Source organism: Tachypleus tridentatus, chromosome 9 (assembly GCF_004210375.1).
Source record: "Tachypleus tridentatus isolate NWPU-2018 chromosome 9, ASM421037v1, whole genome shotgun sequence".
NCBI classification, from domain to species: domain Eukaryota; kingdom Metazoa; phylum Arthropoda; class Merostomata; order Xiphosura; family Limulidae; genus Tachypleus; species Tachypleus tridentatus.
The window spans coordinates 165,078,047-165,102,652 of NC_134833.1; the positions used below are offsets into that span (position 1 = coordinate 165,078,047).

The 24,606-nt window shown below is 34.3% G+C and overlaps 1 protein-coding gene across 1 annotated transcript in view; it reads right to left on the reverse strand.

Annotated features, from left to right (window-relative positions):
• LOC143227565 (uncharacterized) overlaps positions 1–24,606 on the reverse strand; it is a 50,630-nt gene that overhangs the window by 13,701 nt on the left and 12,323 nt on the right. Inside the window, exons 5-7 of the mRNA XM_076458994.1 lie at positions 7,294–7,554; positions 3,520–3,646; positions 393–520 (exon numbers count right to left, since the gene is read on the reverse strand). Coding sequence (XP_076315109.1) covers positions 393–520; positions 3,520–3,646; positions 7,294–7,554 — 516 coding nt within the window. The remainder of the gene's footprint in view (positions 1–392; positions 521–3,519; positions 3,647–7,293; positions 7,555–24,606) is intronic.

Here is a 24,606-nt window from a genome sequence, read left to right on the forward strand (position 1 = left end):
GGCTTTTCTAATTTATTTTCTAATTCTATCTTTACCAATGTATTTCAGGACCGCTTGTATAGGTGTTAACACTTTTATCAATAAAGCAGAGAACAACATTTCGACCTTCTTAAGTTAGAAGCACAGATAGCCCTCGTGAGGCTTTGTGCGAAATTAAAAAACAAACAAACAAACTTAAGTTATGTTCAGGTTGAAACGTTGTTTTCTGCTTTATTAGTAAAAGCGGTCCTGAGATACATGTTTACTTCAAATGGGTTTCTCGTCATCACGAATATCTTTACTAGTGTATAAATGGAAGTATTATCATTGGGTCTTTATTAATGTATCTATTCTGGGTTTACGTTAAGACATTATTTCCGCCATGAGATCATTCTTACTTATGCAACACTTACCCATCAGCATCAGGTTGGAGGTTATTAGGGTTCATAAAATATGTATGTAAGTTATTCATTACAACTGGAGTGAAGGCCATCCCTGAAGACACTATTCCTGCCATGAGACCCTTATTGTTGGGGAACCACTAAAATCGATAAAAGTTTGAGTATTAATTCTTAATATCGACAAACAACGTTTTTAAACTCAAGAAGGCAAAGTTCTTACTTAAAAAAAACTTTAGATTCAAGTTTCCTTTTCTTGGTATATAAACACTTTTTTAATCTTTCGTGTTATTACCATTTCCAGTTACTACAAAACAGCACAAACTAAAGATACAACCATTTTAAAAGGAGTTAAGAAATACTATTCACTAAATTCAACATTACAATAATATTTAATAGAACGGTTCTTAAACGTATAATAATTTTCCCTCTTTAATTTTCATAGAGCTACTTTCAACTACAGGTTTAAAAAGTTACTACAATAGTTTTACTTCTTACAAACCTTACTTTCTTATTTTTCTTCCTCTACATGATTGAGTACGTTACATTAAAACGATTTTGGAGCTTCACAATGTCGTTACAGTCCATGTCACCACGTCTGGTCATGTTCTCTGTCTTATGACAGTGTCTGGGCAATACCTCTACTGTAGATTCCAAAGTACGCTACTCCTCTCTGCATGCCTCCTCTAATCTATCTTGAGAACAAGAACAATGACGCCTTTCAATAGTCTGACAAGCAACTTGACCGGTTTGTCTTAGAACGGGATAGCATGAATAATTGTTTCATTCTGTAAAAACTTGTACTATGCGATTGTTGATCTAATGTCTCGTGGAAGCACATATTATTTACACATAACACATATCTTTTGTTTCCTGGGGCATGGGATTTGATGTTGTATCATGTATTTTAACTTGCTATAAGAAGACACACTTATGGTTGCATGTTTGCTTTTCATGGGTCTTTTTTTATTATATTTTCAAGTTCCCAATTTATACACATATTTATGATCTAGATGTAAGAATATTTTGCTCTTGAAAAGACAGTTACCTAACCTTTCAAATAGTGATTAAACGTCACAAATTACAGTATCAAAGTAGTGTTAAACAAAGCCAAACAGCAATTCTAATACATAGCGTTGAACAAGTAGTTGTTGAACATCTCATTCCAAAACCATGAGCACTAAGATGGAGTTGGTCCCCTTTTTTGCTGTTATAAGAGCATCCACTCTTGTTGGAATGCTTTTCACTAAGTTTTGGAACATGGCCGCGGGAATTCGCTCCTGTTCAGCTACAAGAGCATTAATTTAGATTGGGCACTGATATTGGGCGAGAAAGCCTGGCTCGCAGTCAGTGTTCCAGTTAATCACAGAGGTGTTCATTGGGGTTGAGGTCAGGTCTCCGTGCAGGCGAGTCAAGTTTTCCACACCACCCTTGACAAACCATATCTCATGGACCTCGTTTTGGGCATGGGGGCATTGTCATGCTGAAACACAAAAGGGCCTTCTCCAAACTTGCCACAAAGTTGGAAGCACATGATTCTCTAGAATGCCATTGTATACTGTAGCATTAATATTTCCCTTCACTGGAACTAAAGAGCCTAGCCCAAACAATGAAAAACAGCCCCTGACCATTATTCCTACTACACAAAACTTCACACTTGGCACGATACATTCAGGCAGGTAACATTCTTCTGGCATTCGTCAAACCCAGATTCGTCCGTCAGACTGCCAGAACGTGAAGCGTGGTCCGTCACTCAAGAAAACGCATTTCCACTGCTCCAGAGTCCAATGACAGTGTGCTTTACACATCTCCAGCTGACGCTTGGCATAATGCATTATGATCTCAGGCTTATGTGTAGCTGCTCGACCATGGAAATCCATTTCGTGAAACTCTAGACGAAGAGTTCTTGTGCTGACGTTGCTTACAGAGGCGGTTTGGTACTCGGTAGTGAGTGTTGTAACTGTGGACAGACGATTTTACGCGCTTAACCACTCGTCGGTCCCGTTCTGTGAGCTTGTGTGGCCTATCGCTTCGTGGCTAAGCTGTTGTTCCTCCTAGACATTTTCACTTCACAATAACAGCACTTAAAGTTTACCGGAGCATCTCTAGCAGGGCAGAAATTTGACGAATTGACTTGTTGGAAGGTGGTATCCCATGACAGTACCACGTTAAAAGTCACTGTGCTCTTCAGTACGATCCATTCTGCTGCAAATGTTTGTCTGTGGAGATTGCATGGCTGTATGGTTGATTTTATGCACCTGTTAGTGATGAATGTGACTGAAACCACAAATTAGAAGGGTCGTACACATACTTTTGGTCATGCAGTGTACAATAGTGAAATTAACATATAAACTATAAAGTTCCTCTAAGAATAATTTGATAATTATGTGAAGGTTATAACGGTTTATCATGTAAAATCTGAACTTCTCTAATGCATAAAATATTTTAATATTAAAATGTTAATTACTTTGATATTTAATGGTATACATTTGAAAAAGTAGAGCGATAATAACATTGGTTATGAAATTGTAAAAATTAATACTGTAATCTGATATTCTACGTGCCTTGGGGTGTTCACAAATAAAGTACAGAATCTTTTAAAGATACGAATATATTGGTAAAAGTCAGAGAATGTTACTGTCATGGGTACTTTCATGGCTACATTTGGGTTTTGAAAGCACGATACCCAAATGCTTGTAATAGATTTTGAAGGCATCTAATACTGAACATTAGGTTGCCTCTAGCCACAATTGACCAGTCTAATAACACTAACGGAATGAACACAGTACAAACCAAACACCAAGATTTTCACAGGTCACCATGAAAATATGTAGCTTAGTTTGTAGGTTCCACATATGGCAAAGTGAACCTCATCATGCATACAAACATTTATATCGCCACGCATGTTTCAAGAGCCATTCAGGTTGAAAATGCGATTTACATAAGCAATAAATGCTCAACATATTGATTAAAACCTTCAAACCAGAAAAAAATATTCGCTTTTAAGCATGAAACGTCTTTTCAAGTAAAAGACTTCGGTAAATATTATGTTTTTTGTTTCTTTTTTATTTGATACATTTGTATCCTACCACAACTATTTTCAGTAAACCTTAAAACACAGTACCTAACTGGTTGTACACACCTGCATTGCCACAGATAACGGAAAACCATAACAACCAATAAACCCAACATTAACGACCATTCCTAAGGTGGCAATTGTAGCTCCGAGGCTGTGTTGTATGGTCCAGTACGTCGCTATTATCCCGAGACTGAAAATAAATAAAATATATTGAAAGTAATTTATGTTATATGATTTATCGTGAAAAGAAATTACATTCTAATCGTTTTTGGTATATAATATCATAAAACCTTTGGTCTATTTTTATGTGCTATATCAGACAATTTATTTATTATTTCCAGTATCACTTTGTTTAATACTTTATTGGATTAACAGTTGATCATTCTAAATTTAAATTAATTTTTATTTCCACAAATAAATACACAGAGGGACTATTTTGGTCGGTGTAGTGTTTATTATTTTTATAAATGGATTGTTCGTTTTTAAACGAAAGCCACATTGGGTTATCTGCTGTGTCTACCACATGAGTATATATTTTGTTTTAAAGCAAACCCATAATGGACTACTTACCGTGTCCAACGTAAGCAATTCAACTTCAGACTTTAGTGTTATAAGCCCATAGTCTTACTGCTGTCCCATTGTGAACCATTAAAGAGCAGAATAGAGTCGTGTGAATATTGTATATTGTTTGAGGCATGTCGTATCAGAAGAGGAAACATTGTGAGTGATGTTCAGTACAGAAATAAGACGTATGTTGATGGTAGTTATCTGTGGAATTAGCATGGTGTAGATGGTACTTATCACTAAGTTGTGAGAATATGATATATACCAGTGGATTAAGAACGTTAAATATGGTGGTTTCTTTCATCTCAAGATAAGAAAATACAAAAAGTTCGGGTGTTGAGTTTAATCTCAAAATAAGTCAGCATACTAATTATTACTGATACAGTTTTCTAATCATTATAGGTACATGTTTAAAGTATTTCAGGTATAGTTTTGCCATTAATGCAACTACAGTTTTCTAATTATTATAGAAGGTTTATTACAGCTTTTTAGGTTCCTTACTTTTATCAGTGACAATATTTCTCAGCTATAATTCAAGATCTTACTGCGCATGATTCTACACGCCTCATACTGACCTACCACCATACAATTTAAGTCTAGTGTTATTTCAATGACTATTTCATACTGACATCAGTTAAACTTTAAAATAGTGAAATGTGGCGAGTTCCAAATCGACCTCGGTGATACAATGGGAACCATCTATTCAACACTTCATAACTAAAATTTAATTGTGAAATAAGTACAGAATGTTGCCAGAAAACATCTCACATGAATTCGTAATGAACTGCATCCAGGTTCTCACTCTTGACCAAGAATATGTATTATGCAGATCCATTTGCAAATAGAACAGCAACAGAGCAAGTGAATATTTCGCTGCTGACGTTGCAGAAAAAAAAGAACAGTGTAAAACATGATTGAAAACATGGACATCGTGCACAACAACAAGGATGCCAGGACAAAACTTAAAACTAAATACTGACCAAGAAAGCATAACACCACTACGGTGTAACAGCAGACCAAATAGTGCACTATCTCTTGAATAATAAAGAATGGAGAACAAAACTCAAAATGCAAGAAATAGGACAACGTTTTCAAATTAACGATAGAATAATTGTTTAAAAATCCCTTAAAATACGAAAAACTGTAACGCTGCTGAATTTGATGAGTTCTGTACTGCACAGATCAAGAAACTTAGTAATAATGTATTGGGTTTTACTATTCACAAAGATCCACCACATACAAGTTTGGAAGAAAGTATATCTGGTATCCATCCAGAAGCCCGGAAAAAGATCCGGGCACATCTGTGCCTCTTGTACACTCCATTCTGAATCATTTGACTTCTGTCATTGAAAACTAGTTCTCACGAAACAAATTATGCGTGGTTAAGATTTTCCATTTACTCAGTATGTTGAAACAACATGATAATTGATACCATGTTTATTGGACTCTCGACATAAGATAACACAGCTCAATTTACATATATTTCACTGTAAAATATTCAACATTACAAAAAACACCAACTTTATCTGTATGGTCAGTCGTTTTTACCTTGAGACCCACGTGGCACAGCGGAATGTCTGCGAACTTACAACACTAGAAACGCTTAACTTCAAATAACCACAACAAAATGTACGTTAAACTAGAAGGAAAGTGCAGCTACCCAAGGAAGCTGTCTTAACTCCTGTATCTCAGGCTGGTATGGGTATTAACACTTTTAATAAAAAAGCAGCGAACAACGTCTCGACCATTTTAGGTCATATTCAGGTTAACAAAACATCCGGGATTCTAAATGGATACTATATATACTTTCTACCAAACTTTTACTATAAGGTGTGTCTTACTGAGTTCTTGATCTGTACGATACAGAACTCATCAAAGTCAGCAGCGTTGGAATTTTTAAAATTCTTCTATCGTTAATTTGAAAACGCTATCCTATTTCATCTAGTTTGAGTTCTGTTCTCTTTGTGAACCTGAAGATGACTTAAGAAGGTCGAAACGTTGTTCTCTGCTTTATTAGTAAAATTATTAATATCCGTACAAGCCATCATGAGATACATTTTTACTTCAAGTGGGTTACTCGTCATCACGAATGTTTTTACTTGTTTTTAACATCCACATGAATGACCAGGCCATATTCCTAACAAGTGCAGTCTGGTCTGTGTCAAATATCTCACTATTGCGATGCTATAGTATGAAAAATGTATGTGAAACAGTAGCTGCGATAAAACCCATGTAAGTTGGAGATTAACTTCTTTCTTCTGTGAAACAAGAAGTTAAACAGTGGAACATTGACACAAAGATGGAGTTGGAAGTGAATATCTAATTCATTCTCACCTACAAAGAAAACACCAGAAAGACCAAAGTCAGCTCCTGGAGTAACACCATCAGAAAACTCACCAACGTGACATTGGCTCCACAATCAGCGACAGCTGTCTAACGTGAAATAACTTTAGAATAACAATCACCAGTAGAAGATTTTATGAGTTTACATAATTATAATTATACACTTATAACTGATTCACGATCATGAATGGTAGGTATTAATGAAAACACGATAACATGATTTGTTAATTACCTTGATCAAAACTAATCTTCTGCCGCACCTTTCCACGTGAATGAGTGTCGCATTGTCTTATAAGATTACTTACTTTATGTATTTAAAATACAGATGTATCTTAGAACAATTCACGGGATTATGAAATGTGTAAGTTTCTATGTTGTTTTTTTTAAAAACAAGACCGATAGAACTACCTATCTGTGCAATGTCCACCAAGAGAATTGAACCCCGAATCCTAATATGACAGAAATGATTTTAGAAAAGAAACATAGGTAATATTAAATTACATCCATAACTTGGTTAGTGTATATATAACCAATTATTTTAACTTTAACAATTTGATTTGCATTATTTTATCTAGGGCCTGGCATGGCCTAGCGCGTTAAGGCGTGTGCTTCGTAATCTGAGGGTCGCGGGTTCGCACCCGAGTCGCGCCAAACATGCTCGCCCTCCCAGCCATGGGGGCGTTATAATGTGACGGTCAATCCCACTATTCGTTGGTAAAAGTGTAGCCCAAGAGTTGGCGGTGGGTGGTGATGACTAGCTGCCTTCCCTCTAGTCTTACACTGCTAAATTAGGGACGGCTAGCACAGATAGCCCTTGAGTAGCTTTGTGCGAAATTCCAAAACAAACAAACAAACAATTATTTTATCTAAGTGTAATTACACTCAGTTTTGGTGTGTATGTCCAACATTAAATTCACATTCCTGCCTCACCTGTAAATAACTGTACCAATCAGGATGCTAAACCGATGTCCAATCCGTTCAGCTAGCCAAACTCCACAAAAGAAGAATGAAGTTAAACAGTCGGATATATAGATGATCCAGGCAGTCTGTTCGTATCTCGTGTTATTGTTAACTCTTTTTCTGAGGTATGATGTCAGGTAAGGAGTGATGTTTCCAAACAGAAATGTTGTACCAAGACCAAGATAAATCAGAAAACATCCAAAACTGATATAAATGGACGAACTTTCATATCTAAAAATTATCGAGAAAACGGTTGACTCCAAAGTTTAACTGATTTGATATTAATAAATTATATAATTATTTTACCGGTGAAACACTGTATTACACGAATGTACCAAAATTATCACACTACAAGAATAAAAATAAACTTTTATTCTGCAGTCTCTTATATGCCCGAGTTGAACGTGTGGGTCACGTGAACAGTTTCACACGTGATATCTGTGTTTGTTGATTCACTCTTCTGAGGATAAAATGACATCTGTTTGCTAAAGAAGAGACATGACTGTAACATGTTTATTTCAAAACGGCAACACTTTCGGTACATATCACACAAGTAACTTTCTGGTTTCCAAAAAGAAGTACTTTTCTCCCCATTCTTCACGACACTTGGAAGCCACTTTTCTTCTTTTAAAAGCAGTCATAACGGTTGGTGAAAAACAACAGGATCTGAAAATGAAAAACAAAGAACGCTGTGAGAAAAGTATTGTACTGGTCCAAGAACGCACAAATAAAATATATTGAAACGTACGTTTGACACGACACTTACCTAAGAACGAGTTACGAAAAGCGCATAATTCAACTACGAAGAGAAATGAGCTTGCCCTAGCGGTAACCCTAGGCCGCTAAATTTACAAGACGAGTCAATAGGACAAGGGATAAGTCTGTACTTGTTTTTGAAATCCTAATGCTTTCATAGAAACGGGCAGCAATGACGAAGGAAGAATTTTCCTGTTGGTTAAATTGCGCGTGACAGCCTTGTTTCTTTTTATCATAACGTCTTCTGTTTGCCAGGGGCCTGGCATGGCCAAACGCGTAAGGCGTGCGACTCGTAATCCGAGGGTCGCGGGTTCGCGCTCGCGTCGCGCTAAACATGCTCGCCCTCCCAGCCGTGGGGGTGTATAATGTGACGGTCAATCCCACTATTCGTTGGTAAAAGAGTAGCCCAAGAGTTGGCGGTGGGTGGTGATGACTAGCTGCCTTCCCTCTAGTCTTACACTGCTAAATTAGGGACGGCTAGCACAGATAGCCCTCGAGTAGCTTTGTGCGAAATTCCAAAACAAACAAACTGTTTGCCAGCTTAAAGTGGCCATCAGTGTGATTTATTTTGTTATGACAGTCGGACATTTGATGAAATGTCACGTTTTATTTCCAAGCGGCTAGCTGTTGGCGGGCCGTACAAAATGACCTCGAGGGCCGTAGTTTGGTGATTCCTGGCCTAGAGTGATGTAGAATGTGAAATGTTTGGGTTTCTGCTCAGCAATCGTTCTTATTGTAAAAGTACAATGATTTTACGTTAGTTGTAGTATTGTTGAACGTTATGTGTAACGTAGACTTACAATTTACAATGTACAATGAGTAACGTTTCTAAGTCAAATTTTCTCTTTAAAGAAAGGTTCAAGTAGCACTGAAACTAAACGCACGTAATTTATATATTTTAAGAATAAGGAATGTATGTTATTTCCCATAAAATTTCGCAAAACCACGTAAGAGAATTTAAAGTTGGTAAAACGCCTTTATTTTAGGTGTATTATGTGAGTTCAATACCGAATCTAGTAGTTATGAAACTTTTAGTTCAGAGAATCTGTGATTTAACAGTGTTTTAATGATGGCTTTTAAGATATGAGATACGTTGTATTTGATCGAAAAATAAATTTGCTTAGTTATTTTAACTTTACATTTGCTACTGTTAAATTGTAATTTATTTGAAAGTTAATGTGTAAGTACATTTATTGGGCTAGAAGTAGCGATGTTTAATAATTGAACATATTTTAAAATACAGTAAAGATGAAACAGGATACATATTTATTTTATTCGATACAAACTCTCATAACTTACCAATAAATAAAATACTCCCAAACAAACAAACAAAATGTTCCGAACCATCCGAAGTACTGAATAATTTTTTGAAACACAATAGGCCAGAAGATAATAGAAATACCATACATGAAGACACATCAAAAAAATGTTTGTCAGTAATCTGATGTACTAGCTACAAGAAAATACACTGTCGCGAAGTGGCGAGAAGGTTGAGACAAAAATTACATTTTTGAGAAGAATGAAGTATCAGCTAAAGAATGTATATATAGTCACTCAGCAGTTAGATGGTTATTTAATGACATCAGCAAGTTGAAGTATCAGATAGAAGAATATGTATATATATATATATAGTCACTCAGCAGTTAGATGGTTATTTAATGACATCAGCAAGTTGAAGTATCAGACAGAAGAATATGTATATATATGGTCACTTGGCAGTCATTGGTTATTTAATGATATCAGCAAGATGAAGTATCAGATAAAAGAATATGTATATATATATATATATAGTCACTCAGCAGTTAGATGATTATTAAATAAAATATCACTAGGCTGGAGTAATACATAGAAGGAAATATACAGACGTTTAGAAGTTAGATGTTTGAGTAAAGATCAATATATAGATTAAAATATAAAACAAAAATTATATCGACATTCAGCAGTTAAGTGTCTATGAAAAAGGCTAAAGTAACTATCATGGTTTGAGAGTAACTACGTAGGTGAAATAAAGAATGTTTAATTTAAAAAACAAACAGAAAATTAAACATGGTGTATGAATACTTCATGTATTTAATATTTAATGTTCTCCTTTTATTTTTATTCATAAAGAAATGACGATATTGGTGCTCGTTGTTTCAACGATAATTTCGACGATACTAAAGAATACATAAACATCTTGTAGATTGTCAGTCAGGTGAAGATACACATATCATTTTAGTTACTTACTGCTATAAAGTAGATCATTCCATAAATCATAGTTGTGTGTTTTCTGCCAAACACTTCAACAACAGCGGCAGCAATGCATACAAACTCAACAGCAAACGCAGCATATAGGGCACAAATCCATATTATGACCATCACTTGCCCACCGTAAGATGTCGCTACCAGCATAAACAGCAATAATGTTCTCAGTCCCATAAAATCACGCTTGTTGGCTGCATATTAATTCAGTATATATAAAACAGTTTTACGTAAGGTATAAGTTCAAACTGAATTTAATTATTTCAAGACTAGAAATGAAATAGACAATATACAATGACTAAAATTAGATTTAATTTAAAAACATTCCGAGATTGTAGTTGATCACTGTGTATTGTATTACAAATTAAAAACATTTTTATCTTAACAAAAGTTAAAATCGAATGACATTGTTTTGTATGAAAGCGACATAATTATAAACGTTTGTCTCTAGTTCTAAATATGGTAAAATATGTTAATTACCTAAATAACTTAAAGATAAAAATTAAGCAACAAATTTCAAGACAGCTTTATAAACACATCTGTTCCAATTATCTCTTCTCTTATAAATTTAGCTTGTTTTGAAATTTGCGAAAATTCTATTCGAGAGCTATTTCTCCCGGCTTTCTCCAATTTAGCAGTGATAAACTACAAAAAGGCAACGAATGAAGAAATTAAATATTACATTATAACGACCCCAGAGTTGAAAAATAGAGGAAATCACGTTTCGAACTCGTGTATATTAGATTGTGAAGCAAGCGCTCTAACCATCAGGTCACACGTTTAACAGATATTTCCGGTTAATCATGAGCGAGAAAAAGGCCTCAATCAAAGAACAAACCTTTTTTTATGAAGTTTATTGTGAGCCACCTCTGGAAATAGTTTGATTAGCACCAATTCTCGTTAAATTCATTGTTTTTAATGCCGTTTATTTTAAACTAATTCAATAAGAAAGAGTGGTGCCACAGTTGGCTAAGACTCCCATCTGATAATGAATGAAAAATCAGATAATGAGATAAGGAAACTGTAGAGATGGTGAATGTTGTCATTTACTTGTTATGGGTTTATCATTTAGTCTGATTACCCACTTAAAGAGAGGATGTTTTAGAACCTGCCAACACCAACTATCTTGAAGCTCTATAATAGGACGTTCTTCACTGTCATACTGGTACAATATATCATTATTAGTTTTTGGCACAATATCAGACCAACTGTACCTTAACGGGCAGTAATGATGTTCAAAATTGACATTCCATTGACGAAAGTCGTAATTAAGGAACCAAATGACCATGAAGGCACCACTCATGGGCCATACAGAAGAAATGTTGATGGATGTTTGGATTCCATAGAAAGTAAAATATACTGTTGTAACTTTGTTTCGAAGGTCCTCCATCTCAAATGCATTGTAGGGTGATGCACAACAATCACTATATCAGTGTTTACGAAAGTGATGAAATTGAGATTTATTAAATAATTGTAACATTAAAAATAATTATAACAAAATAAACATTTCTTGAGGTATATGAAATTATTTTAACAATAATCAGAGTTTCTTTATGCTTTCTTCATAGTTAATTGATAAAGCTTTTATACTGTAAAGATATTTTGATTATCAACTGCAGTAGGCCGTGTACATTTTACACACAAAATTAATATGTAATACTTTCTCAATTAATTTTCAATCTTGATGAAATAATGACTGAATCATAAGGGGAAATATTCTCAGCTTTTAGACTAACACGTCTTCAACCATAATACACAACTATGGATAAATACTTTTACTTATTCTTTGATAGATTATTTACACATAGTAATCATTATGATTACACTAGAATAGGTAACAATTGCTTGTAGAAAAAACACAAGTGTAGAGGTCATCAACTCTTTACTATTTCGTTAGCTTATAGCTCTTCTTTTGGATAGTTACTTTCAACTGAAATAAGTTTGGAAAATATTACTGAGATTACTTTTAACCTTTAAAAACTCTGCCCTGTGTTATGTTGCTGTTATTTTTCTCAAAATGGCGAAGGAAAATTATTTTTCAAACAAATATTGATATTAACTTTTAAATATACATAATAATATTTCTTTTTACTTACCTTGAAAGATATTTTGTCCTGAATTAGGCCCATAAGTACCCTAAGAACAACGTAAACACATCCAGATACAGAACCAGTTGTGGTTAGAAATGCGTCATCATCTATAAATGTTTGTCCATATATCTAAAAATACGATAATGTAATTTAAGTGTATGATCCCTCTCACCAACCTTACTGTAATTCGTACAAATTTCAGATTTCCCCACACACTAGCTAATATTTACCACTATCTCTGAAGAACGAAACGTTACTATTTTGTTGATTTTAATATCTTTACACATAATAATAAATACAACAATATTTGATTTAATGATTCATATTTTTAATAACAAAAGTTCACTATAGTTAATAAAATACTCATACAAATTCAGCATAGTTTAACAATGTTATGATAATTATTATAACAGTTTTTCGACATTTACATGTCTGGAAGTAAATTATCTAGTTTTTCTTTGTCAGGTAAAAACAATTTACTCTACTGGATATAACCTCGGTGGACTCAGCAGATAGTCCAATGTGGCTTTGCTATAAGAAAACACACAGAAACAAACACACACACATACTACTTAGATATCGAGCCCATAAACCGAATGTTTGGCAGAATGATTCAAGGGTAAAATGATAAACCTATCAACTCAAACATTTTACTGTTCCAAGTGTAGTTGAACACTTGATTCTTCTTGGCTGGAGAGTTCAAACAAATTTGATTCTTGAATGTGAGAAAATTCTTCCCAGTTCCAAACTTTGTGCACTGGCTTCAATAGACAACCTACCGCTTTAGAGAATATTTCCTGCAGCAAGTAGTAAAAGAGAAAGGCTTACTATCTATAATATTTCAAAACAGATATTTCTAGACTTCAGGGAGTAGACAGAATTCATGGTTCATATAAATGTGTTAGATGTTGAGTCTCACGAGAAAAAACGTGAGGTTAAAAGTCCTAAGTTGTTAATACAGAGTTTGATATAACTTATACAAACAAACAAAAATCGTGACAGGGGTTAGACTTAAGAAATGAGAGAACTCCTTCCAACGGGAGTAGTCAAGAATTGCTGTTTCTCTTCAACCCCGGTTCGTGGATTTATTTCGTCGACGTGGGTGAAGTACGATGATTGATGTGAGAAAGTCTTTGAATCCAGTTTCTGTTGGAGCTGGGGAGATACCCGCAAAGGAAGCGAAAGAAACCAAGGATCTGGAGAAGCAGAAAGTTCCTGAAATTTGCTTATGATATCTTGCTTCGTTGATTGAATGAACATGAGATTATGTTTAAGATACTGTAATTTGGAATGGAGTTTTCGGTAATTAAAATCGTGGATGGATTATGGGCCCTTTTCAGGGAGGCGGGACAGAAGTCCTATGTCCGTAATTTAGCTGTGGGTGGGAACCGAAGTGCCCAGAGAAAACCCACTTTCACAATCAGAGTGCCACATGAAATACCCTGACCGTGTCCGAATGTTGCTAGTATGGAAACAAGGTTAGTGAAACATAACATTAATTGTAAATATCGATAGTAATATCCTAGTATAAAAACAAGTTTATAATTTAATATAAACAGGTAAGTCCAAATGTAAATTTGAATGGATTCTTCATCGAGGAAACGGGTGTCGTGGTCGGCTATCAAATCGTATTTGGATATTCTCCAGGGCGAAATGGAGCAACTAAGTAGCTGGGTAAGTGATGGCTGGGACTCTGTTGGCTCGTGAGATGATCATGGGTATCGGTGATGGACGTTATCTTGTTCTGCTGCTGTCTCGAGTTTTGTGTTCTTATTTTCTATAACGGTTTGAGTCTGCTCGAAGGTAGTTGGTGGGTTTTCAGTTGAGGTCGACGTGCGAGTATTCGAGATCCGTGTGGTTTGGGTTCAGGTTGAGGTTAAATTTGGCATAGGGTTTGATGGAGTCTGGGTAAATTTATGGCACTTCTTGATGGTTGGTTGGGCTGTTGTCAGCGACAGTCTGGGTAAAGTTGTCTGTCAGCTGTGAGGTAGATAACAAGGCATTTTTGGTAGTTGAGGTTGTATGCATTGAGGGGATTGTCGGTTTAAATGCACGTGGAGTGATAGGCTTGATAAACTGAACGTCCCCGAAAAAGTCCTCCACCAGTACAGGCGAACAAGAAGAAAACATTGGTGAGACAAGATATATTCCGCAACTTGGTTAGAGTAGGTTACCACCTCCTTGAAGTGGGTGGATAGACCTATGATTATGGAACGGATTCCGTGTACGTCATGTAGGTGTAATAACGTAGCTGCTTCCAAAGTGTTGAACCTCCTTTGGGGAGATAGATAAGTTAACGTCCCTGAGGAAGACAAAAAACGTCTGGATTGAGTTTTGTAATGGAACACGAAACATTAATATTGGCATTCCACGGTTTACACAGAAAGGTGAAGTCTGGAGAAAAGCTCTGCCACGTCGTAGAATTCTTGAAAAAAGGTTGGGAATGGAGAGATATACAGAGATTGATTTGATATTACTGACACCTTGCTTCTTCTACCAAGAAGATTCATTGATTATTCTAGTGATGAAGTTTAACACTCCTACGAAAAGACGTTTCTAGTCCTGATTTCTCCAAGCCCGTTCCCCTTGCTGTGGTTTCGCTAGATAGTAGATAGGGACAGTGGGAATCTCGTTAATCCATTCATTAATAGATTTAAATGGCAATTTAATTTAAATACAAAATTATTAGCCTAATATTAATAAACTTTCAAGTTGCTCTGGGGCCTATTAGGCCCCACTTTTCGTAGGAGTGTTAAGGTGTTATAGGTGAAAGACCTCAGTGAGAATTTACCCTTATAAAAAGTCCTGGAAACTAATAGGTTATATAATCAGATGCTACAATAAGTAACACCTACCTCTAATGAAATGTGTTAACATGCATATATACTCTGTCTCAAAGTTATTTATGGTTTACTAAAACAGACTTAAAGTTCTCATAATTTGTTTTAAAGAGAAACAGTCAAGACCGGCCATAGGTATTGGTGATACTTCCCCGAGCCACTAACCTACGAGTGTGTGTTTGTGTGTTTTCTTATAGCAAAGCCACATCGGGCTATCTGCTGAGCCCACCAAGGGGAATCGAACCCTGATTTTAGCGTTGTAAATCAGTAAAGACGTACCGCTGTACTACTGGCGGGGGGGCCCTGACCTACGATATCACACAAATGCCCCATAAATCCAACAGTTTGCCTTTCCGTTACAGAATCTGTTATTTGAATCGACTTACCAAATTAATTCGTTCATTAGACTGAGTCAATGATACACATAATTGTATAATTTTGGTGTTTGAAACTCGAATGTTTCCTCGTCCTACAGCAATGTTTTCATAATTATAAAAATCTTTTTACTCTTCTGTCTCAGAAAGGGTAAGTTAGACTCGTCATGTTCTTCGTTGAGTAGGAAAGAGCACAACATCAGGTTAACATGGTCTTCTACTGCAAAGAGGCCTCGGAAGATATGTTGTAAGGACTCCGCACAGGTTGATTGCTCCACAAGCAGTATTTGAGTAGACTGTAGGATTGGTCTTGCAATACACTCGAAGTTCCAAACCCTTCTTTACAGATGTACAACAAAGTCTCCACTTACACCTGACTTTCTCACATAACTAAAAGGACATTCCAGTTCTTTATCCGAAACAGGTATTAATAGTTGAATATAAGTATACAATCCTTCAGTATTGTGTTCTATCGACAGTGAAATAATGTGTGCATATCTGTTCATGCGTCATGTCTGTAGAATTACAAACAACAGATAAAACTAACCTTCTTTATATTTTTAATTTCTCTACGCGTTACTTATACGAGAACTATCTGTGTACAACTGTGAATTGTGTAAGTCCTATTTAGAAGGAAAATAACCTAGGTAAAAGCACTTGCCGCTAACTCTCTCAAAGATTCTATTAGAATAGTAAAGTTTCCTGTCACTATCATATAATATCGACGACCGTGTAATACAGAGATAACATTTTGTGATATGGGAACGTAAAACTTGAACTCACTTATTTATACTCCGTACATTCAAACCTCTTGTATACGACAGGCCAAAAAACAAACAAAAAGTTATACTAAACAAAAGAGAACTACATAACATTATTAATGTTTTATTACACTGTTTTAAATAATTCTTCCACCTAATGTAATAACACATTTTACAAAGTTTTAAAGTAACAACTCATCTTAACTTCCATATCAGCAACAAACAAAATCAACAGTAAAATGAATGTTTCTATGACGACTCTCAAATATACTGTGTGAAGGAAAGTAGGACACAAGAGTTGATGTTCTTTATTTCTATACTCAATAAAAAGTAAGGAATGTAAAACGTGAAATAATAAGAACGATGATTGGTTCATTCCGCCAGGCAACATTCCCATACAAGACTTGTTTATTTTTCTTTTCATTATGAATAGTTGACTTTTATCGTAGTGTGTGCTACTTTTTCAGAATATACTAATGACGCAAGAAATCCTGTATAAATAACAAAATAGGTAAAGAATTTAAAAACAAAAAATAAATTGTGCAATGAGATCACGCATGTTTTAGGTCTGAATTAAAGAATTTATAAACATGCAATTTATATGGGCAAAAATATTATATTTCTACATCATCCTATTAGATATTAGAAAGCATATCAGAGCAGAACGGAAGAGGAACACTAGTCTGTTAGTTTTCAAACAAAATCAAAAGTGTAAGAGTGATAGTCTACTAGAATATATTTCTTTCTGCTATTATGTATACAATGATATATATAACGTCTAAAGCTTTAGGTCGAGTGGGTCATGAATAGTTTCTTACCAAAGTAATCAGTGCAATTTTGAAATTATATAAATACTATTTGTAATTATTAAACAAACACATAGATCCATTATGTTTCATTTACAAATTATTCTTACGAATCTTCTTGCTTTTAACTAGTGTCATTACCATACTACTAACATTTAATTTTCTTACTGAACGGTAGGGACTACAATCTATACATACTGTAATGAACATACTATTATATGTTAATATTATAGTTTGTTAGTCAGCGAGAAACTAAAGTTTGTTACCGTTTACGTCAACATAGGCCTAGAGTAAAGTACAAATGTGAAATATTTGAATCTGTGCACAGCAATCGTGCTTATTGTAAAAGTACAATGATTTTACGTTAGTTGTAGTATTGTTGAACGTTATGCGTAACGTAGACTTACAATTTACAATGTACAATGAGTAAGGTTTCAAAGTCAAATTTCTCTTTGAAAGAAAGGTTCAAGTAGCACTGAATCTAAACGCACGTAATTTATATGTTTTAAGAATAAGGAATGTATGTTATTCCCCATAAAATTTCGCAAAACCACGTGTAAGAGAATTTAAAGTCGGTAAAACGCCTTTATTTTAGGTGTATCATGTGAGTTCTATACCGAATCTAGTTTGTTATGGAACTTTAGTTCAGAGAATCTGTGATTTAACAGTGTTTTAATGATGGCTTTTAAGATATGAGATACGTTGTAATTGATCGAAAAATAAATTTGCTTAGTTATTTTAACTTTACATTTACTGCTGTTAAGTTGTAATTTATTTAAAAATTAATGTGTAAGTACACTTATTAGGCTAGAAGTAGCGTTTGTTTTGAAATTTCGCACAAAGCAGCTCGGGGGCTATCTGTGCTAGCCATCCCTAATTTAGCAGTGTAAGACTAGAGGAAAGGCAGCTAGTCATCACCACCCACCGCCAATTCTTGGGCTACTCTACCAACAGATAGTGGGATTGACCATCACATTATAACGCCCCCGGCTGGGAGGGAGAGCATGTATGTGGCGACGCAAGCGCGAACCCGCGATCCTCGGATTACGAGTCGCATCGCCTTACGCGCCAGGGCCATGCCGGGCCTAGAAGTAGCGATGTGAAATAATTGAACATATTTTACAATACAGTAAAGATGAAAAACATACATTTTATTTTATTCTGTACAAACTCTCATAACTTACCAATAAATGAAATACTCCCAAACAAACAAAATAAATCCAAACCATCCGAAGTACGGAATAATTTTTTCAAACACTATAGGCCAGATGATAACAGAAGTACCCTACATGAAGACACATGATAACTATGCATCTAGATGTATATCAAAAAAATGTTTATCAGTAATCCCATGTACTAGCTATAAGAAAATATGCTGTCGCTAAGTGGGGAGAAGTTTGAGAGAAAAATTATATTTTCGAGAAGAATGGAGCATCAGCTAAAGAATGTATATATAGTCACTTAGCAGTTAGATGGTTATTTAATGATATCAACAAGATGAAGTATCAGATTGAAGAATATATATATATTTATATAGTCACTCAGCAGTTAGATGATTATTATATAAAATATCACTGGGCTGAAGTAATACATAGAAGGAAATGTACAGTCGCTTAGAAGGTAGACGTTTGAGTGAAGATAAATGTATATTATTATATCAAACAAGTTATATCGACATTCAGCAGTTATGTGTCTATGAAAAAGGCTAAACTAACTATCATGGTTTGATACGTAGGTGAGATAAAGAATTTTAATTGATAAAACAAACAGAAAATTGAACATGGTGTATGAATACTTCATATATTTAATATTTAATGTTCTGCTTTCATATTTTAATCACAGAGAAATGACGATATTGGTGCTCGCTGCTTCAACGATAATTTCGACGATACTAAAGAATACATAAACATCTTGTAGATTGTAGGTGAATATACACATATCATTTTAAGTTACTTACTGCTATAAAGTAGATCATTCCATAAATCATAGTTGTGTGTTTTTTGCCAAACACTTCAACAACAGCAGCAGGAATGCACACAAACTCAACAGGAAACGTAGCATATAGGGCACAAATCCATATTATGAACATCACTTGTCCACCGTGAGATGTCGCTACCAGCGTAAACAGCAATAATGTTTTCTGTCCCATAAAAAATCACGCTTGTTGGCTGCATATTAATTCAGTATATATAAAACAGTTTTACGTAAGACATAAGTTCAAATTGAATTTAAGTATTTCAAGACTAGAAAAGAAATAGACAATATACAATGACTAAAATTAGATTTAATTTGAAAACATTCCGAGATTGTAGTTGATCACTGTGTATTGTATTACAAATTAAAACATTTTATCTTAAGAAAAGTTAAAATCGAATGACATTGTTTCGTATGAAAGCGACACAATTATAAACGTTTGTTTCTAGTTCTAAATATGGTAAAATATGTTAATTACCTAAATAACTTAAAGATAAAAATTAAGCAACAAATTTCAAGACAGCTTTATAAACACATCTGTTCCAATTCACTCTCTCTATTATAAATTTGGTTTATTTTGAAATTTGCAAAATTCTATTCGAGAGCTATTTCTCCCGGCTTTTCTCCAATTTAGCAGTGATAAACTACATAAAGGCAACGAATGAAGAAATTAAATATTACATTATAACGACCTCAGAGTTGAAAATATAGGAAATCAACGTTTCGAAACGTGTATATTAGATTGTGAAGCAAGCGCTCTAACCATCAGGTCACACGTTAAAGAGAGATTTCGGTTAATGATGTGAGAAAAAAGGCCTCAATCAAAGAACAAACCTTTTTATGAAGTTTATTGTGAGCCACCTCTTGGAAATAGTTTGATTAGCACCAATTCTTGTTAAATTCATTGTTTTTAATGCCGTTTATTTTAAACTAATTCAATAAGAAAGAGTGGTGCCACAGTTGGCTAAGACTCCCATCTGATAATGAATGAAAATCAGATATTGAGATAAGGAAACTGTATGAGATGGTGAATGTTGTCATTTACTTGTTATGGGTTTATCATTTAGTTTGATTACCCACTTAAAGAGAGGATGTTTTAGAACCTGCCAACACCAACTATCTTGAAGCTCTATAATAGGACGTTCTTCACTGTCATACTGGTACAATATAGCATTAGTTTTGGCACTATATCAGACCAACTGCACCTAAACGGGCAGTTATGATGTTCAAAATTGACATTCCATTGACCAAAGTCATAATTAAGGAGAAAAATGACCATGAAGGTAGCACTTCTGGGCCATGCAGAAGAAGAAATGTTGATGGATGTTTGGATTCCAGAGAAGGTGAAATATACTGTTGTAACGTTGTTTCGAAGTCCTCCATATCAAATGCATTATAGGGTGATGCACAACAATCACTATGTCAGTGTTTACGAAAGTGATGAAATTGGGATTTACTATTATAATGTAAAATTAAAAATAATTATAACAAAAAAACATTTCTTGAGGTATATGAAATTATTTTAACAATAATCAAGGTTTCTTTATTCTTTCTTCATAGTTAATTAATAAAGCTTTTATACTGTAAAAGATATTTTGATTATCAACTGCAGTAGGCCATGTACATTTTACACAATACAAAATTAATATGTAATACTTTCTCAATTAATTTTTCAATCTTGATGAAATAATGACTGAATCATAAGGGGAAAATATTCTCAGCTTTTGACTAACACGTCTTCAAACCATAATACACTACTATGGATAAATACTACTTTTACTTATTCTTTGATAGATTATTTACACATAGTAATCCATATGATTACACTAGAATAGGTAACAACTGCTTGTAGAAAAAAAACACAAGTGTAGAGGTCATCAACTCTTCACTATTTCGTTAGCTTATAGCTCTTCTTTTTGATAGTTACTTTCAACTGAAATAAGTTTGGAAAATATTACTGAGATTACTTTTAACCTTTGAAACTCTGCACTGTGTTATGTTGCTGTTATTTTTCTCAAAATGGTAAAGGAAAATTATTGTTCAAACAAATATTGATATTAACTTTTAAATATACATAAAAATATTTCTTTTTACTTACCTTGAAAGATATTTTGTCCTGAATTAGGCCCATAAGTTCCCTAAGAACAACGTGAACACATCCAGATACAGAACCAGTTGTGGTTAGAAATGCGTCATCATCTATAAATGTTTGTCCATATATCTAAAAATACGATAATGTAATTTAAGTGTATGATCCCTCTCACCAACCTTACTGTAATTCGTACAAATTTCAGATTTCCCCACACACTAGCTAATATTTACCACTATCTCTGAAGAACGAAACGTTACTATTTTGTTAATTTTAATATCTTTACACATACTTATAAATACAACAATATTTGACTTAATGATTCATATTTTTAAACAAGTTCGTTATAGTTAATAATACTCATACAAATTCAACACAGTTTAACAATGTTCAGATAATTATCATAATAGTCTTGTCGACATTTACATGTCTGGATGTAAATTATCTAGTATTTCTTTGTCAGGTAAAAACAATTTACTCTACTGGATATAACTCTCGGTGGACTCAGCAGATAGTCCAATGTGGCTTTGCTATAAGAAAACACACAGAAACAAAACACACACACATACTACTGGTTATTTAGATATCGAACCCATAAATCGAATGTTTGGCAGAGTGATTCAAGGGTAAAATGATAAACCCATCAACTCAAACATTTCACTGTTCCAAGTGTATTTGAAGAGTTGATTCTCTTGGCCAGAGAGTTGAAACATAAATTTCATTCTGGAATGTTAAAAAATTCTTTTCAGTTATAATTCCTCCCAGTTCCAGACTGTGTGTACTTGCTTCAACAGACATAATACTCATTTCATCTTTAAAGGGCGTCTACCAATAGTTCCGTGAGGGATTTGAAGGATATATTATTGAAGGTGATGAGGTGGAGATCCATTAATTATTTGAAAAAGACAAATAACATAAATAACGTAAATAGTATTTACGAAATACTAACAATGAAACATATTAGTTAGTCCCCACCTTTCAGGACAAGCTCCTGATTGGCTGTTTATATGTTCGCAAAGGTGTTTACTTTTCACAACAAAATGTAAAATTTTATTTCTGTATTATTTTGTACTGTGTTAAGCTTCAAGATAACTTACATTTGTATTTTTATGTTTCTGAACTTCACTTTTAAAACTTGTGAGACAGAATTGTTTCATATTTTAAAGCTTGTAAGATAGTACTGTTTCATTTTTTAAATAACAGCACATAATCCTAGCAAATTAATACTGATCTACTTCATTTTTCAAATAAAGATGACGGACGGATTGTCCCACATTCTGGAAATAATGGTTCGTAAATATATGGAAAATTGTTATGTGTTGTAACTGGCAATGAAGGATTCGTAAGCATACTATATTTAAACATCAAATGGTAAATTCTTTCAATTTCTTATAATTTTAAATTAATTTAGAAACTAAATCAAAATAGTTTCACTGAAAACAATAAGATAAAGAAAGCATATCACATACTTTTATAAAAATTACAGATAAACGTTCCTGAATGAAGTGACCCAATGCACGTTATTAATAAAATATAAAATTCTTCTCATCTTCAAAGCTTCTTTTTGGTACAACAACAAATCTCTTAGTATTGGTATTTGTGATTTTTCTACTTTCTGATTGGTTGAATTTCCTTCTGACATAACAGGAGAGAATCTTCCTGAAAGGTTAATGTGTAATGGGTCTTGTGTTCACAATCCAACTCTGTTTGTGCTAATGCAGAACATTTGTCAACTTCTGTCTCCTTTAAAGATAAAATAAATTTCTAACTTCAAATAATCAATATTTAGTTTCAATAACTCAGAATTCTTCTTGTATTTTGATGCATACTCGAGAAATACTGAATTCTAATAAATTTCAGGTTTTTTAGTAATTCTTCATTCCTTACATTTGCACAATATACTTTCTGTAACAACATTTTTCAATTTCCTATATAAAATTCTTACTTTTGATTACAGTAACTTCTACATTGTGTATGATATACTCAAGTGCGAGTTGATGTTGTTAACTATAACACTGATTTGTTGTGTTTTTATTTAACTATAAAATATATGTAAAGTTTAATATGTTAATGATTTGGTTTATACTAAAAGAGCCATGACATTTCATCATTTATACAGTACTGACATTTAACAGGTTAAAACATATCGAAAGTAAAGAATATATATCTATGTAAACGACATTTATATCTATCATACTTCAAGTGCCTGACTACGCCTCTACCAATACCAGGACTCATCAGAGCAGCTGGAACAAACGTGTTATGACACAAACCAAAAAATTGTTATGCTGAAATAGATTAAGATACTTGTAGTTACCAGTTAAAAAAACATTTAGAAAAGTAATAATTATATTGGTAAAACCCTATGATTTACTAGATCTTGACACAAAAGTTAATTTAAGTAATTATATATTTATAGGTATCAAATTTTGCAGTTGTTTCTGTGCCTCACCGCTTTAGAGAATATTTCATGCAGCAAGTAGTAAAAGAAAAGGCTTACTATCTACAATATTTCAAAACAGATATTTCTCTAGACTTCAGGGAGTAGGACAGAATTCATGGTTCATATAAATGTGTTAGATGTTGAGTCTCACGAGAAAACGTAAGGAGGTTAAAAGTCCTAAGTTGTTAATACAGAGTTTGATATAACTTATACAAACAAACAAAAATCGTGACAGGGTTAGGCTTAAGAAATGAGAGAACTCCCTTCCAACGGGAGTAGTCAAGAACGCTGTCCTTGAACCCTTCGTGAATTTATTTGGTCGACGTGGGTGAAGTACAATGATTGATGTGGAAAAGTCTTTAAATCCAGTTTCTGTTGGAGCTGGGGAGATACCCGAGAGGAAGCGAAAGACACCAAGGATCTGGAGGAGGAGCGAGTTCCTGAAATTTACTTATGATATCTTGCTTGTTGATTGAATTGTCAGAGATTATGTTTAAGATACTGTAATTTGGAATGGAGTTTTAGGTCATTAAAATCGTGGATGGATTATGGGTTCTTTCAGGGAGGCGGGAAAGAAGTCCCATGTGCGTAATTTAGCTGTGGGTGGGAACCGAAGTGCCCAGAGAAAACCCACTTTCACAAGCAGAGTGCCACATGAAATACCCTAACCGTGTCCGAATGTTGCTAGTATGGAAACAAGGTAAGTGAAACATAACATTAATGGTAAAATATCGATAGGAATATCCTAGTATAAAAGCAAGTTTATACGGTCCCGATTTTTATTGTTGTGAACGGGTTCCGCGTGATGCAATTACTTGGGTGCGTCGACTGTGTCGCCGCTGGGGTTAAGAGTGCCAGACCGCGGTGAGGGAGGCGTCTGGCGTATGACATGTTGATGCATTCTTCCCC